This window comes from Mustela nivalis, assembly GCF_964662115.1.
Source record: "Mustela nivalis genome assembly, chromosome: 20".
Lineage (NCBI taxonomy): Eukaryota > Metazoa > Chordata > Mammalia > Carnivora > Mustelidae > Mustela > Mustela nivalis.
The window spans coordinates 18,524,539-18,540,674 of NC_139039.1; the positions used below are offsets into that span (position 1 = coordinate 18,524,539).

Sequence of the window (16,136 nt, forward strand, 5' to 3'; positions counted from 1 at the left end):
AATTTAATAAACTTAAGAAGAATACTAATGAAAGAAAATCCATTTCAAAAAAACAATATGGCAAAATTATCCATCAATAGTCAATCATACCTAAAGATGGAGGCATGTTCAGAGCCCTTATGTTGGCAGCAGATCTGTTGTTAATTTCACAATTAGAATTAACTGATCTCCCCTCTCTATTATTAGAAACACACTGTGCATTAGAATTACTGTTTACTTCATTCCAGGTTGCAGCTACTTGTGGATTTCTAAAAGAAAGAAAACAGCCTGAAGTTACATAAAGTAAAAAAAGAAAAAAAAAACCTAAGAATTAAAAATAAAATCAAAGTTTTTAGAGCTGCTGATAAAATAATTTCAAACTATGAACATCACCAGCTATTTCTCTATTTAAATTCCTACTGTGAATAATTGACTTGCTTTTCAAAAACTTCTGCTATTTAGAAATTTAAGAAAAACATCCAAAAAAATCCAAGTTATATCTAAAAACAAAGAGGCAGAAAAACATTAAGTTAGATAGTTCTCATGATTTACTTGCATTTTATCTAACAAAGAGCAAATTTACTAAACTACTGCACTCAGTGCTTCTCCATTTGTTTTTCTTTACAGACCAACTTACATTTACACTGGCCAAAATAGTAGACTTAAGAGGACTTACAGGAGAAAAGCTTAAATAAAAAGCAAGCAGCATTCTATTGAAGTTTTCCTGTTCCATAATAGAAGCATTCAATTAGAAGGAACATGTTAGAAAAACAAACTTCAAATTCTTACCGAATGTTAGTAACAGGTTCAGAGTTTTCATGTTCAGAATCATAATCTGACTCTTCAGTTTCTTCATCTTTTGTGTTTTCATTAACAGCATCTGTCATCATATCTGATGTTTGTTCATAATAATGGACTAATTCTCTTAGTTCATTCAATCTCTTTCGAACTTCATTTAACTTCCTGATAAACAACAAAGATGTATATATCATACTCATTTCAGCAAAATAAAGCATTCAGTATTTCCAAATAAAAGCAGACAGCAAAGACAAAATTCAGACCTAGTGCAATATCCAGTGGGTGTGACTATAAAGCAATGAATTCAATTTCAAGAATAGCTTACTCAATATCTCATCACCAATTTTCTTGTATCCTTCCTACTACAGATAAAAAGTATTAAAAAAAAAAAGTTTCATGTGTTCATTTGAAGCCAACTTGGTGTCTTAATAGTGAAGTACTAAATATTCAATTTAAATACTACCTCTCAGGCAAATCAGTGATGCAGACATTATTAGGCATTTACAGAACGTTCCTGATCTTAACACACAGAGATCTATAAAGTGTATAATACATTTACCCAAAACATTAAGTTTTTTCGTTTTCTATTAAGTGCCAGAAATTATGCCAATGTTTCTAAATCTGTAAAATACCTTTATGAACAGGTATATCATTATCCCTATCTTGCAGATGAAGAAACAAAGGTAAAGTAAGAATAAGTTATTTGTCCATGGTCACACAGCCTTGTGAGATACAGTTTCCAGGTTTTGTGACTCTAGGGCCTGGGCTCTGAATTTAGAATCATTTGAATATAAAAATCTTCTAATGCAATCCCAGCTATTTCTAATCCTTTAGCTGGAAAATGAGAATGCATTAGCTTATAAAAGTTACCTATATTATAATGTCACATTTCTCCTGGACAACTCAAAGAAGGCAGATATAACACACATATACTTCTTCTACACATACACTTCTAATACACATATTCTTAGAAGAATACGGTATGATATGTTACATGATATGATAAAGATATTTATCATATTATGTAAATTCAGTTTTTCCAGAATTTTCAACAAAGGAAAAAAAAAAACATAATTTATCACCATTATTCAATTCTATTCTATGTAAGCAATGTTTGTAAAAATATTTTACTGGAGTTTTTCAGTTGGATTCAGATGTCCTTCATTTTCACTCTCATTCTGAGAAACTAGAGAAGCAGCAGGATAAGGAACAGATGACGTGAAGCTATTGGATTCTCCATTGACAACTGGTGCTAAGCCTAAAGGCGCAGAGGGAGCTGAAGGTGTACTTCTCTGATCCACGGTTCTTTGTGGAGAGGATGAAGAAGGCACAACTACAAAACAAAACAAAGACCAGCTACTATAAATAAACAAGTATGGCCTCAAACAACTTACTCAGTTTGCTTACATAAAAATAAAAAGTAAAAATCAGTAACATCTTAAATTCTGCAGCTTTAAATTTCAGAAACTTAAGTATCCAATAGCCAGGCTGCTTATTCAACAAACAGACTTAAAACAGAAAGACAAAAATAAGGAAAAACAAGGCTGAAATTGACAAGAACTATTATATTCTATCTTAAAGAGTAACCAGTATACTTCCCTAATAAACCCAATTCTAGGTTAAGTTAAACAGGGCAAAATGTGGGGCACCTGGGTGGCTCAGTTGGTTAAGTTGCTAACTTTGCTAACTCATGTCATGATCCCAGGATCCTGTCATCAAGCCCCGCACCGGTTTCCCTGCTCACTGGGGAGTCTGCTTCTCCCTCTCCCCCTGCCGGCTGCTCTTCCTGCTTGTGCTCTGTCAAATAAATAAATAAAATCTTTAAAAAACAAAAACAAACAAACAAAAAACGCAGGGCGAATGTGTATGATGTTCAATACACCATCAACAATGCTTTACAACTGTAGGGGATTAAGCCCCAAAGAGTGTTTCAAATCCACAGCTCAGAGTAATTTTATCTTGTCTCCCAGATGGAATTTTCCTTGTTCCAAAAGATATAAAACAAACTTAAAAGTGACTGCAGTACATTCATACCATGAAATATAACTCAACAATAAAATTTTCTAATTAGATGATGGCTTATCTTCTATAGTCTTAAATTGTATGTTAACTACTTTTCTGTCCACATGGATCAGACAAAGATACCTTATGCCTTCAAGGGCAATGAATAAAGATTAAGAATCTTTGCTCTTCTCCATTTCCATCACTTTAAAACTACAGTCATTTATCTCTTTCTCACAGGGACAACCATCATTATTTGTTGTTCACATTATCAATTGCTACAACTGGTTTCCAGCAGTCTCTTTGCTCCATTCCTTGACTGTTCTACCTTTTGGTGCTGCTTTCACACTATTTCCCAGTATGAAAAAAATCTTTTCTTAGAGTCATCAGTAGGCAGAGTGCTACTTTATCATGTATATAAAACTGACCATGGGTCAGTACCACTCTCGAATTTTAAGTTTTCCTTAGTTGTGTCATCTGTGTAAAATAAGCATGATGGGGGGAGCATCTGGGTGGCTCAATTAAGGTTAAGCATTTGCCTTCAGCTCAGGTCATGACACCAGGGTCCTGGGATCGAGCCCCGCGTTGGGCTCCCTGTTCAGTGGGTAGCCTGCTTCTCCTTCTTCCTCTTCCCACTGCTTGTGCTCTCACTCACTTTCTAATAAGTAAATAAAATCTTTAAAAAAAAAATTAGCATTGGGACTAGATTACACTCTAGAGACTAACAGAGGTCTTGGGAAAAGAAAGGAGAAGTTTCAGTAGGAAATATTAAGGTTTATTGGGGGGACAGCAGAGAAAAAGAGATGGGTAAAGAATAAGGAACAGGGACTCCAGAGATGTTTTTTCTATCCCTTGTCTTTTCTTTAGTAAGACAACAGCTGGGATGTTGAAAAATTATGACCAGCTGGGGCTGACCTTACTGATCAGTTTTCCATGCTAGACCTCCTACTACAAGAGGCAAGGACCAGGCTTGAGAAGGTGTGAAGACAGCAAATGAGGACCAGTAACTGGATCTCAATCAGAAAGAAGCAATAAAACATCTGTGCTGCAGAAAAGGTGGTTCCTAAAGTGTAACTAGTACGACTATGCTTTTCCTACTCCTCCTAAAATGACAATTCATTTCAAAAAAGTTATAAACTTTTCAGTTTATATAGTCTACAAGTTATAAACGGTACAAGTTATAAATTTTTTGCACTAAGCCATATGTACTATATGCCTTTCATGTCTTATTTTAAATAAATACTTTCTAAATCTGTTTGATAGTTTTTCTTAAATCAAAGTATAAATTTGGATTAGTTTTCTTTTTAAGGGAAAATCTGAATATGCTAAAAGAAAATCCAGTAATGTGTGTGGAAGTACCTAATAGTTTACCTTATCTTTTTCTTTCCCCTGAATTAAAATCCAACCAATTTTTCGAGTCCTAAGTTTATTCTTTCCCTTTACTGAATTACAGATCTCCGATCTATTTGGTTATCAACATATATTGCCTTGTAAGTCCTATTTCCCCTCAAATATTATAATTTTCTTGAGGGACTATGAGTTCATTCATTCACCAGATATTTACTAAGTCAAATTAACTACTACATGCCAGCACATATACTCATGTGTCCCCTATCTAATATTGCTGAGCCAGCTTTACTTACACGATGAATTGTTCAGATGTTGATCTCGAAGTGTATGAAGTTCTCCAAGCAGTTTGTCCATTTTTTGTTTCTTTTCCTGTAATACTCTCATTTTGCTAAAAAGCTGTACTTTCTCATCAGGTAAGTGTTCTGAAACTGAAGGATTCCGGCTCTGAGAAACCTCCCTAGTTAACGAAAGACTTTCTGCTTGTCTTCTATTGTCTGGAACAGTTGGAGGCTTATTTAAAATAAAAAAAAGAAGACGACCAAGGCAATGAAAGATTTGATTCTCATTTTAAAAACACATAAATATTCCTTATAAAAAACAATAAATATTTGCCTAGGTTGTGCTGGTGGGTAAGCATATGCCTTTCCAATTCTCAAATTACCTATTTCCTGATGTGCCAATATAACATCTATATGGTTTTATGGACACACATTACTACACAGTGGTCTAGAATTCACTGGACTGAATTACTAACTGGCTCTAAATTAAGGGCTAAAAATGTCATACCTTATATAAACTTTGAAAAATATCATTATCTCTCTTGCCATCTTTTTAGAATCATCATCATTAACTTCTTAATCAGTTTTTCCTACCATTTCTTTCCTATGGTTCTCTATTTAAAAAATTTTTCAAAAATCCACTACAGCTAAGGAAATCATAAAATGAATAAACACCCCTGAGCTTAAACCTTAACATCCCTCTACATTTGCATCAATTCTTTTTTTTTTTTTTTTTTAAGAAAAATATAACAATACAGATATAACTAAAGCTCTATACATACCAACCCCCAATCTCATTCCTCTCTCCAGAGATAAACACAATCTGGAACTAGGTGTCTACCATCACATATGTTTCCATTATTATTGTACCTACATAAGATACACATCCTTCATGAATTTTTAAACATCAACCAAGTGGTATCCTCCTTAAACTCATGCTTTTCATTTATTGTAATTCTGGCTCATTTACTCTGACTGACTATAAGATTTTACTCTATGCATGTATCATAGTTTATTAATCCATTTTCCTGTTTATGGACATTTAGATTGCTTCTAAATTTTTGCTACTGACCAAACCTGCCACAAAAATTCATATATCTCCCCTCATGAACATGTAAAGAATTTCTCTAAGATGTGACATTTGCTGGGTCACCACAAAAAAGTGCTAGATATTGCTAAGTTAATTCTACAACGTGGTAGACAATATTCATTCATTTTTACCTAGTCCGCAGACAGGAGACATTGACTCTTCATACTAATTTCCAGTGAAGAGGTCAGTATTTCACCCTTTCTTATTCAAGGCCCATAGATTGAAATTTTGCATTTAAATCATTACTTACAAAGGTTATCAAATTGTAACACTTATTTACTCTGAAATTAAACTTAAGAACTTTCTCAAAATTGTCAGTAAACTACTTAAGGACACAGATTCAAATATAACTTAAGCTTTAGAGGTTATGACCATAAAGAATCTTTGAGAGGAAAAAAGATCATACTATCTACTAGCAGACAAGGAGAAAGTTTCAATTATCACTGCATTCAATGCAGATTTTCCTCTAATTAAGTGTTTCTCCAAGAATAGTCCCCAGACTACCAGCAGCATAATCATACATGTATGACATATGTATCATACATACTTTGGGAGTGAGGGGATCCCAATGATCAGAAAACTACTCCCCCCCACCTTTTTTTTTAAACAAAATGCCAGGTGATATTTATGCTACAGTAAAGTTTGGGAACAACTGGCTTAGTTAATATGATTTTAAGCTTAACTACATTAAAATAATTAAATTACCTGAGAATCACGAAGCTGATTATGAAAACGCTGAATTAAATCATTCAATTCTTCATTTAGTTCAGAGGTGATACTAACTCCAGATAGGCTCCCTGTAGTTTCTGTTACAACTGGAAAGAAAATTAATAACTATTCATTAAAGCAGACAAATCAATACACTTTTCAATTTCTGAGAAGCTAAAAATAAACTTGGGGGGGTGTTAAAAAAACTTACCTAACATAATTTAAAACTAGTTAATCCTCAGATTTACCTCCCAAACAAACTTTTTAATAGAAATGTCTAACCAACCTGAAAACAAAGGGACAGAAAACTCTAGTACAGTGATTCATCTTTTTCTGTCCCATCATTTGAGGGGGGACACTGCTACACTCCAATTAAGAATAATGACTCAATGGAGCAGGGAGAGGACAGGCCTATCAGGCTGGATTGGGGCAGTGGCAGGGAAAGTGGTTAATCTGAAAAAGCACAGTGATACTGACAGGTCTCAATCCCTAACTTCCCCCAATAGAATCAATGCTCTAATACAGAGATTGGCAAATTGTTTATAAAGATTCAGAGAGTACCTTAGTCAGGCTTTGTGGAAATAGTTTTTGTATCAACCACTCAACTCTGCCATTGCAGGAAAAAAGCAACCACAAATGATACATTAACAAACAGGCATAGATATGTTCCATAAAACTTTATTTTACGCCGTGGGCCAAATCCAACTGGCCACAGCTTGCCAACCCTGTCAGTAGAACAAATTATTTACTAAAGTAGTTGCCTGTGATAAAAGCATACTACAAGACCATCGCTTTTATCTTCCTATGGCAGTATTCCAAAGATAATTCTGACAACAGGTCACTGCTCTACTATCCAACCACCCCAATGCTTATCCTTTCCAGCTCTAAGAGTCACTAGCTATAAACTGCTTCTGTTTTAAGAAAAAATACTACCTTTTTCAAAGAGAAATTAGAATTTCAGGGCTAAACAGAATCCCAAGTAACAGCGCAAACCCCACTTTGAAAAAGAAAGAAATTACAGTGCAGATTACCAACACATAATGCCAGCTCAGTAAAGTACAACTCTTTACCATGACTATTTTTTTGCCTCACTTACATACCAGAAGATTAAACATCAGCCTGGTTTTTCATCAGAAATCTCATAAATACAAGAGAAAATGCTTTAAAATTACTGACCTAAAATTCTTTTTAAAATCATATAAAAAATAAATTTAATCTTAAACCTTTGCTCATTCTATTCCTGGTGTCTGCCTCCTGGTGTCTGCCTTCATAGTATACTTTAAAGAAAAATAAAAAAGTTCATATTCAGGAAAAGAGCTCTGACCTAGAATTCAAGAAATCTGATTTTACTAATATATCATATAAGTATTGGCTAGTCACAAATTCTATGTTTGAGCTCCTTCCCTCCCACATGCGATTAAGAGAAAAAGCTCTGGTGACTAACCTACAATTTTGTGATAATCAAATGAGATGATGTAAACATTAAGTATCTGAAATATCATCACCACCACAGGCAAATCTCTGAAATCTAGAACTTGAAAAATACTTAAAATACTTAAGTCATTAGCCATTAACTAGTATGTCATTGTTTAAATATTTTGTTTTGTTCCAAATTATCGATTTCCTAAATATAAATGTAAAAGCTAATGAAAACTGGACTTTACAAGGGAAAAATGTGTTGAAATGTATCTAATTATTACTATATATATTATATACATAAAATATACAATTATATAATTATTACAAAAGAGTAAGTTACTTGCAGGTAACACAGTTCCACATGAAAACACAAAATTAAATTATGTATAACAGTGATCAGAGGGCTAAGCCATTTGGCTAGGTGTGGACAGCAGCATAAATTCAGTAATAACAAGGTAACCTCAGTGAGGACCTAAAATAGCCCACAGGAAATAAATTATCATTAGACTAGGATAACAGTCTAGAAAATATACCTTAGTTTTTACTGAGTTTTACTAGGTAACAAGTTGTTTTCAGCTTAATGAGAAATTAAACAAGTTTTGACCCGGTTTGAAGATGTTGAAAACAAGCTATAAAATTAGACTCCATACTAAAGAATTCAGTATAATTTCCACCTAAATAATACATGGCTAAGAAGGAAGAAGGAAAAATGAAAAAAACGTTTCTTAGTCTCAGGAAGACTATATACAGAATATAAATACAGTTCAAAGGAACTAACATGTACAACTGGGCACCTAATTGAAATAAAAGAGCTACTACCAACATGAGAAGCTAAAGGAGCTCTACAAATTCATGTATTTTCTCCCTTAAGGTTTTGACCTTTCCTTGGTAGGCAAGAAAAGTATGGCAATCCCAGGTAAATAAAAGTGGGGGGAAAAAAACCATGAAGAGCCCTATCAGTGTGAGGTACAAAAACAGAACTATAGCCTGTTCCTTTTACCTCTTAAGGGTACTCTCTGATGAAAAGGAGAGCGAGCTGGCTGTCTGCCCGGTACAGAATGTTGGCCAGAAGTTGTCCCTGCAACCTTTTCTGCATAACCAGAGAAAAGCACAGGACAGGGTAAGCCTCATATGTAGGTTTCTAAACTAGTCAACAATCAAGATCTGATCATATAATAACCAGTATCCACCTTGCAATACCACTATCAATTGAGCCTTACTTATAACAACATGCTACACTGCCGCATACCAGAATCATCCATCACAGCAATAGCTTGCTCTGCTTTGTGCTGCAGAGCAAGAAGCGCAGCCTGCCGTCCCTGCAGAGCTCTCAGCTGCTCCTGCTGTTGTAACATCCTTTTTAGTAAGTCATGCTGTTTCTTCAAATTTTCTATCTCTTCCATAGGCTCCTGCGGAGGATCTCTGGCCTGGAAAATAAAACCAACAATACTTATATATGATTATTAAAATTCATGTTCCTGTTTCAACTACCAATGGCACAGTACAGACACAGATGATAAATTAGTATTAAAAACACAATGGTAAGTAGTTTCAGTAGACTTGAAGAAAAAAAGAGTAGGAATAAAATGATGACACAGAGATAGCCTACCATGTTGAGTTAGGTAGTTAGGTAATTCACAGTAAAAGATCATAACCAATGGCTTAGCCTGAAGAGGCATTAATAAAAAAAAAAAAAAAAAAAAAAGCATACAAAACAGGACAAAAGGTCAAAAAGAGCTACACACACAAACGAAGGATCCAGACCTTATCGAAAAGGAAGAACAGAGTACCAGGTTAATATCCTAAATAATACCAGGTTAATATCCTAAAAATATCCTTGAAGATCAGACTAAAAAACATTCTGCCCCATTTCTAGAAGTGATGTTAAAAAACACTAATAAAACAAAAACAAACCCACTATTTTCTAACCAAGGACAAAAATTATAGAAACACTTTTATTTAATAATTTGATGTAAACAGCTTTCATTTACTTACATCTCATTTCATAAACATAAAATAAAGGAGAAAACTTTATATTTTGTATCGAAGATAGCAATATTATGTTTTCTTTTAAATTATGCTTATTTAGCTATATCTGAGAAATTAAATACTCTGAATTCCCTCCAAAAGCTATCATTTTACCTAGAAGTAGAGGAACTAAATAGATGTGACTTTAAAAAAAATTAAAAAATGTTAAGTATTAACCCTAAAACCAGTGAAATTTAACCCAACAAGAAAAAAATAAAAATCAAGCAAAGAAACTAATTTAAATATAACTTGGAAAAAATAAAGTATAAGCCAAATTACATAAAAAATGTATATATACCATACTGGAATTTTTCATCAATAATTTACCTTTTTAAAAACCTTCTATTTTGGAAGTCTAAAGATTTTACCGAATATTTCACAGAATATTCCTATTAACTTAAAAACATTTAGTCAATTTTAAACTTGCATTGCTACCAAATTTTGGTTGGGGTTATGCATATTTTAAGTGAATAATCTCAACTGTCAAAGTTATTAAGGACAATAAAGAAGTTCAATAATTTCATTTCAAGGTAAAAATGCACTGATCTACTTTATGTATGTACATGTGATTCCTGGAGAAATTATGGAAACACAGATGGCTCCAGAGATTCCCTCCTGGGTGAATCCTTTCTCGATACTCTGCAAAAATCCCTTCTCTTTACCTTCCCAAGTGAGTAAGTATACAGCTCTAAATTAAATACTGGAAGAATGTAAGGTCAAATAAAGAAGTACAAAGACTGTGGTAGGAATATCTGATGTACAAATCAGAGAACTCAGTCAGTGCTGCCTCTACCCTGTACTGACGGACTAGATTTCATGAACATGGAAGAGAAGCAACTATCTTGGTCAAATCAGTACTTACTAAAGATTTTCTGTTCTCTCAAAATTCCAAAAAACTAAAGCCTTTTTCAAATTAACTAGTGTACTCAGTTTTCTCCTCACCTATACAAGTGGAGTTCAGTTGCTAACACTAACATTCATTCATTCTGTCAGAATTCATCTTCTTAGTTCTGGCTTATTTCTATTTATAATCCTCCCATCTCTCACAAATATGTAGTTCAACCTTCAATGAAACCTTAAAGATCTCTAATTTTAAATAGTTGACTGACTAACATTCTGGGTTTTTACCCTTTAAGAAGCAAACTTTTAAAAAGAACTTTAATCCTTGTTAGTCACATTTTCTTTTAGATTGTATTTACTTATTTGAAAGGGAGAGAAAGACAGCAATGGGGGGAAGGGGGACGGGGCACAGGGAGAGGGAGAAGCAGGCTCCCTGCTAAGCCAGGCAGGGGGACGGGCACACAGCAGGAGCCTGATCCCAGGATCATGACCTGAGCAGAAGGCAGGAAGGCAGAGGCTTTACCAAATGAGCCACCCAGGTGCCAGTTGTTACACATTGATTTGCAAAACTCTGATACTCAAATTATAAAGAATTCTGAACTATTTATTAAAGGAAACACAATTACCTCCAGATTTTTCACTAATCCAAAAATGAATTCCCAATAATTTTGAAATTAGGAGAGTTTATTACTTCTTAATAACTTTTGCATCCATATAATTAACATTTCAAACTAATACTCAGAAAATCTGAGCTGAGGGAGGCAAAAAGGGATTACAAATATAAAGAAAGGGAAAAAGAGAAACTGGAAATAAAAATACCAAGGGATTAGAACATGTCAAGCGGACAGTGCACAGAACAGGAATCCAAAAAGGAAGTGAAGAATACATTCATCTTTCAAACACTATTTTCACTTAAACTTTTTGAGTCACCTCCAATAAGCACATTTTTAGTTTACAGATAAAAAACTTAACTTAGACATGAACTCCAAAGCTACATACAATTTCAGAAAACTCTTGTCTTCCTTTTCTGTAGTCAAATGAGATTCCTCCAATAATTTTTCATGGATCCAAATTTATTTTTTTGGCTGAAAAGTACTTCAGATTATATATACTCCATTTTTTTCACGTGAAAAGTGAGAGTAAGTCCAGCAAAGATATAGCTGTGATTTATCCAATATCACAGGGCAAGTCAGGTTCCTAAGTTCTAGGTTGGGTGTTTTCCACACCATACTGCCTGCCTCAAAATTACGTGCTCAGGTAGTATTAAATACAAAAGTCTGAGATATCATGTCTGAGAAACATAGGCTGGTTTGGGAGACAAACTTAGCCCACAGGAAATAACTAGAAATGATGGAATGTGCAGGAAAGAGGAGTACGGGAAAATAACGAGTGCACGGGTACTTGCAGAAGGCTTCTTTTTAAAAAGTATGCAAAATGTCATCATGTCTATGAAATATTCCAGAAAATGGACTCTATCCTTGTAAGCAGCTGCAGAGTATCAACCATTTCCTATCAAGCTACAACTCAGAAGGTTGTTTTAAGCTCCAAATTAGAACTTTTTTCCTACGGCCCTAAAAGAGTATGACGTCTTGAAAAGATGGTAAGTAGGGAATGAAGACGAGGTAGGGAGAATACAATTCTGCATAGCAGAGGAAAAATAAAGTCAGTTGGTGAGAATGAGGAGTTTTTTCTAATAAAATAATATTATGAATAGAGTACAGACAAAACTACTACCCTAGGATGGCCCTAAGAATCAAAAGATTAAAAAGAATCAATTGGAATGAACTCCAAGAATGAAGTTCAATGGACAGTAATATTCACACATACAGCTATTTTTTAAGGAAACTGAAAAACAGAAAAATGGTTTTAAAGTAAATATATCAGCTTCAGAAAAAAAAGAAACACTGACAGATTTTCCTGTTTGTCACTGTTCAGGAAACTTAAAGAGAACAGTAAGTTCCAAAGGATATTTATTGAGTCTCACACTTTCTCTTCTCTAATGTTACTAGTTTTAAAAATAATCAGCTACTCAATTTACTCTTCTGTTGTACTGGGCACCTTTTGCTTAATATTTCATAGTAAGATCATCTTAGCTGATTTCAAACTGTATCCTTAAATTCTTGTGGGAGCCAGGAAAAACAAAACAAAGCAAAACAAAAACAAAACCTGCCAAAATATTTAGAGGTTTCGTCATTTTTAAGCAGCCAAAAAAAAAAGAGCATAACAAAATAAAGACCACCCCTAGTTAGTATAAGCTACTAATAAAACATAAGAAATTAGTCTAATCTCTACTTATTAAAATGGGATTTTTTTTTCTTGCCAATAGAAATGGGTACTTTCTTACAAACGCTTTTACTGAAACTTATTTTAAGTGTAACCACACAAAGAGCTGTGTTTAAACCTTTCCTGAGTGCCTTTATGGAAATCATGAAAAATTTAGAGCAAACAGTGGAGGAAAAAAACCAGGAGAAACATTACCAACAAGTCAACTTTCTTGCTTTAGTGTTTTTCTTTAAAAAAAAAAGAAAAATGGAAGGGGTTTTCAAAAAAAGAAAATATAAACCACAAGAGAGAAAAAAGGGGAAAAAAGCACTATAAAAATACATCATTCTTAGAAAGGAAAGCTAACAGCTTACTCCATTTTCTTTTTCTTTAATGAATGACTGCAAGAATTAAGACAAAACTCAAAAGCACCATGTTCATCCTTGAATACAAATATCAGGGAAAAAAAGGCAACTAACTAATGGCTAAGGTTTAAGAATGTTCTATTTTGAGTTCTCAACAGCAAAAAAGAAAATGGATTAAGTTCTTTGTTAATACAAATTAAATACAGCTGCCACATATAATCCATAGGAAAGTATAAGAAAGCAGAGAAGAATAAAAACACTAAAGGATAGTATTTTACTAAGGCAAATTACAGTATAATTAGCCATGTTAATAGCTTACATATTTAAGAATAATAGCAACAGAAAGGCAAATAAGGAAGAGGAAATGTGAACAAAAGAGGTGCTCATTTAGAGACTTCCCAAAATAATATTGTGAAATATACCTTTGAGGGAAATCCACGTTTTCGGCTATACTTCCTATTAGGCCTCAGTTCCCTGTCATTCTGAGGAGGTCTGTCACCTTTCCCTTTTGGACTTGTGGTAACGTCAATGTCTGAAACCTGTTCTTGTGAAGCTGAATTCCCTAGTTTGTCCTCAATGCACGGCCGAATTCTCAGACTAAAAGATGCCTCCTTTATTAAATAGTGTAGCATATTAATTTCTTAATACAAACTCCTGTTTAATATACAAGCCAGCCTTGTGAATAAATACAAAAAATTTACCAGTCCATCTCTTTAAAAATCAATCCACCCTCCCCCAAGTGGCAATAAACTTAAAAGACTTTTAAATTTCTTTAGACTAGACTAACGCTTACTATAATCAAGTATCATATCATATCCTAGGCAATTGCCGAATTATACAACTGGAGCATATTTTAACATTTATTCTGCTGTTATTATCAACTTTCATTATATCATTTTATGTTATAAAAAAAATTCTCATCACAATGAACACTATATATGCTAGTATACAAATCAAAATCATCAACTATACCATTTCCCACCCCTCCCCAACAGAATTCCTTTACTCACATTCCCCAATTCCTCCATTTCTGCTGGAATGAAATGTGAGGAAAAAAATTATTCCCGGCACCACTGTAAACAGAAAAACAATTTCCCCACAACAGAATCTATTTTCAACAGTTGTTTGGATCACACCCTGCGAATATCTATCTCCTGGAGAAAATAATGTAGGAAAAAAATTCAAATTTCCTCTTCAAATTAGGAAGGGCAGGGAAGAGAAAGAGGCAGGTAAGAAACTATGCAGGTCAACATGGAATGGAAACAAACCCTCAAATTTCTCATGCTGAATGGTATTTCGGAACATCTCTCAGAAACAAAAGATGGACATACATGGTTATCATTTCATAAGAAAAGCTTTACTGATAACAAGTTTTCAAGTTTACTAATGCATGGCTATAGATGTACCTGCTAAAATAAAAATGCTTAAAAGCACAGTAGTTAAGCACACTACCTTCTATGAGTTTATTTTACAAAGTTTTCCTCAAAAGTTCTGTGAATTCCTGATTTTTCTTCCAAAAGACAGTATTTTGATAAATTTCATTTTGTAGAGTTAGAAACTTTATTTTTATCACCATGATTAAATCACAATGTAAATGATACCCCGTCCCAATTTCATCTTGATGTTTTCAGTCATCTGATTTTGCTACAGTTCAAAGCTAGCCCAAGGTATTAAAAAGTCCTAGCAGCCTTCAAATGAGTCCTCAATAGCAAAAGAACCTGAAGATTTTTCCAAGACACAATACACTTAGTAATGATATTTTGTACTCCTAGCTTTTATACTCAAGATGAATTTTAACTTTCCCAATGCTTCATAAAATGAGTAAAGCTGTACTTAATGAAACCAACAAAAAAACTGTGTTTCTGCAAGCAGATCACAAATCGTATTTTTAAATCAACCATGTAAGTGTTTGCTAGTAAGTAAAACTTTTGTACTCCCATGTTTTGAAATAATATATACAGCATTAACAATTTGAGGGTTTCTTTCCTGAAACATACTTTTCATTAAGAAATGCCTATAAAAAATATCATCTTGAAAAATGGGGGGAAAGTTTAAATCTTCATTTCTAGCACTTTAATTACCAAAAAGCCGCTTACCGTGGTATCTGAAGCCTCAGACTGCACATCTATGTTTAGCGATGTGCTCTCAGCTACAGAACCAGATCCCACAGCTGAATCTATAGTCCGAACATCCTCCTCCTCATTTTCTCTAGCCTGAAATATTTTAGTGGTATAAATCATACAACTATAAAAAAGGGCAATAAAATGTTATAATGGATGGCACGATTTTTTGAAAATATATTAACTCCTCTGGGGTGGAATCAGATTGTCATCAGTATATGCACACTAATATACCACAAAAATAAATCAACACATTACTGAAAAGGTCCAAAACTTACAAGGATTTTTTGGAGAAATTTCATATATGACTTTTCTTGCTCTTTAAGGTGATCTATTAGATGAGTAAGGCGCTCAACATTAGCAGATCTTTCATTTTTCTCTACAAGATCTTCCCGCATGGAACTAGCTTTAGTAATATAATCACGAATCTGAACAAGCCTGCTTACAATCTGCATAAAAAAATTGGGAAAAAAAAAGCATGAAAATAAACCATATGTAAAACTGAGCATAATGCATTCCATAGCAACACTTATACATATTTTTTATTTCAAATATAGTAACTAAAGATATGTCTACGTTTATCATTTGAATTCATACATGCAAAAGATCTGAATCAAATTTATAATTTAACCAAAACATAAATGGCAATACTAACAGCCCCAATTACTATGAATATAAGAATTTCAAAACTAGTTTTAATTTACATTACCCGAAACATTTTACTTACAGAACTGCATGCCTTTAAACTATTTATGCAAATTTTTTCTAATGTTTATATATTACTTCCAAGTAAAAGTATTAGACTTTTTAAAGTACTTCTCAAAAGAATTATAGAACCATTTAAAAAAATTATTACAATCTACTAATCACATTTTAAACTCCTCTTGACTAAAAAATT

At 33.5% G+C, this 16,136-nt stretch overlaps 1 protein-coding gene across 50 annotated transcripts in view; it reads right to left on the reverse strand.

Annotated features, from left to right (window-relative positions):
- Positions 1–16,136, reverse strand: part of PCM1 (pericentriolar material 1) — an 81,747-nt gene that overhangs the window by 50,681 nt on the left and 14,930 nt on the right. For 20 of the 50 annotated variants that reach the window (XM_082715584.1, XM_082715580.1, XM_082715570.1 and 17 more), the window contains 7 exons: positions 15,517–15,687; positions 8,873–9,050; positions 6,202–6,311; positions 4,422–4,638; positions 1,909–2,110; positions 769–942; positions 91–248 (listed from right to left, as the gene is read on the reverse strand). In XM_082715584.1, coding sequence (XP_082571710.1) covers positions 91–248; positions 769–942; positions 1,909–2,110; positions 4,422–4,638; positions 6,202–6,311; positions 8,873–9,050; positions 15,517–15,687 — 1,210 coding nt within the window. Of the gene's footprint in view, positions 1–90; positions 249–768; positions 943–1,908; positions 2,111–4,421; positions 4,639–6,201; positions 6,312–8,623; positions 8,714–8,872; positions 9,051–13,540; positions 13,730–15,214; positions 15,332–15,516; positions 15,688–16,136 lie in introns of all 50 variants that reach the window. The other 30 variants (XM_082715550.1, XM_082715577.1, XM_082715569.1 and 27 more) reach the window with 5 other exon arrangements.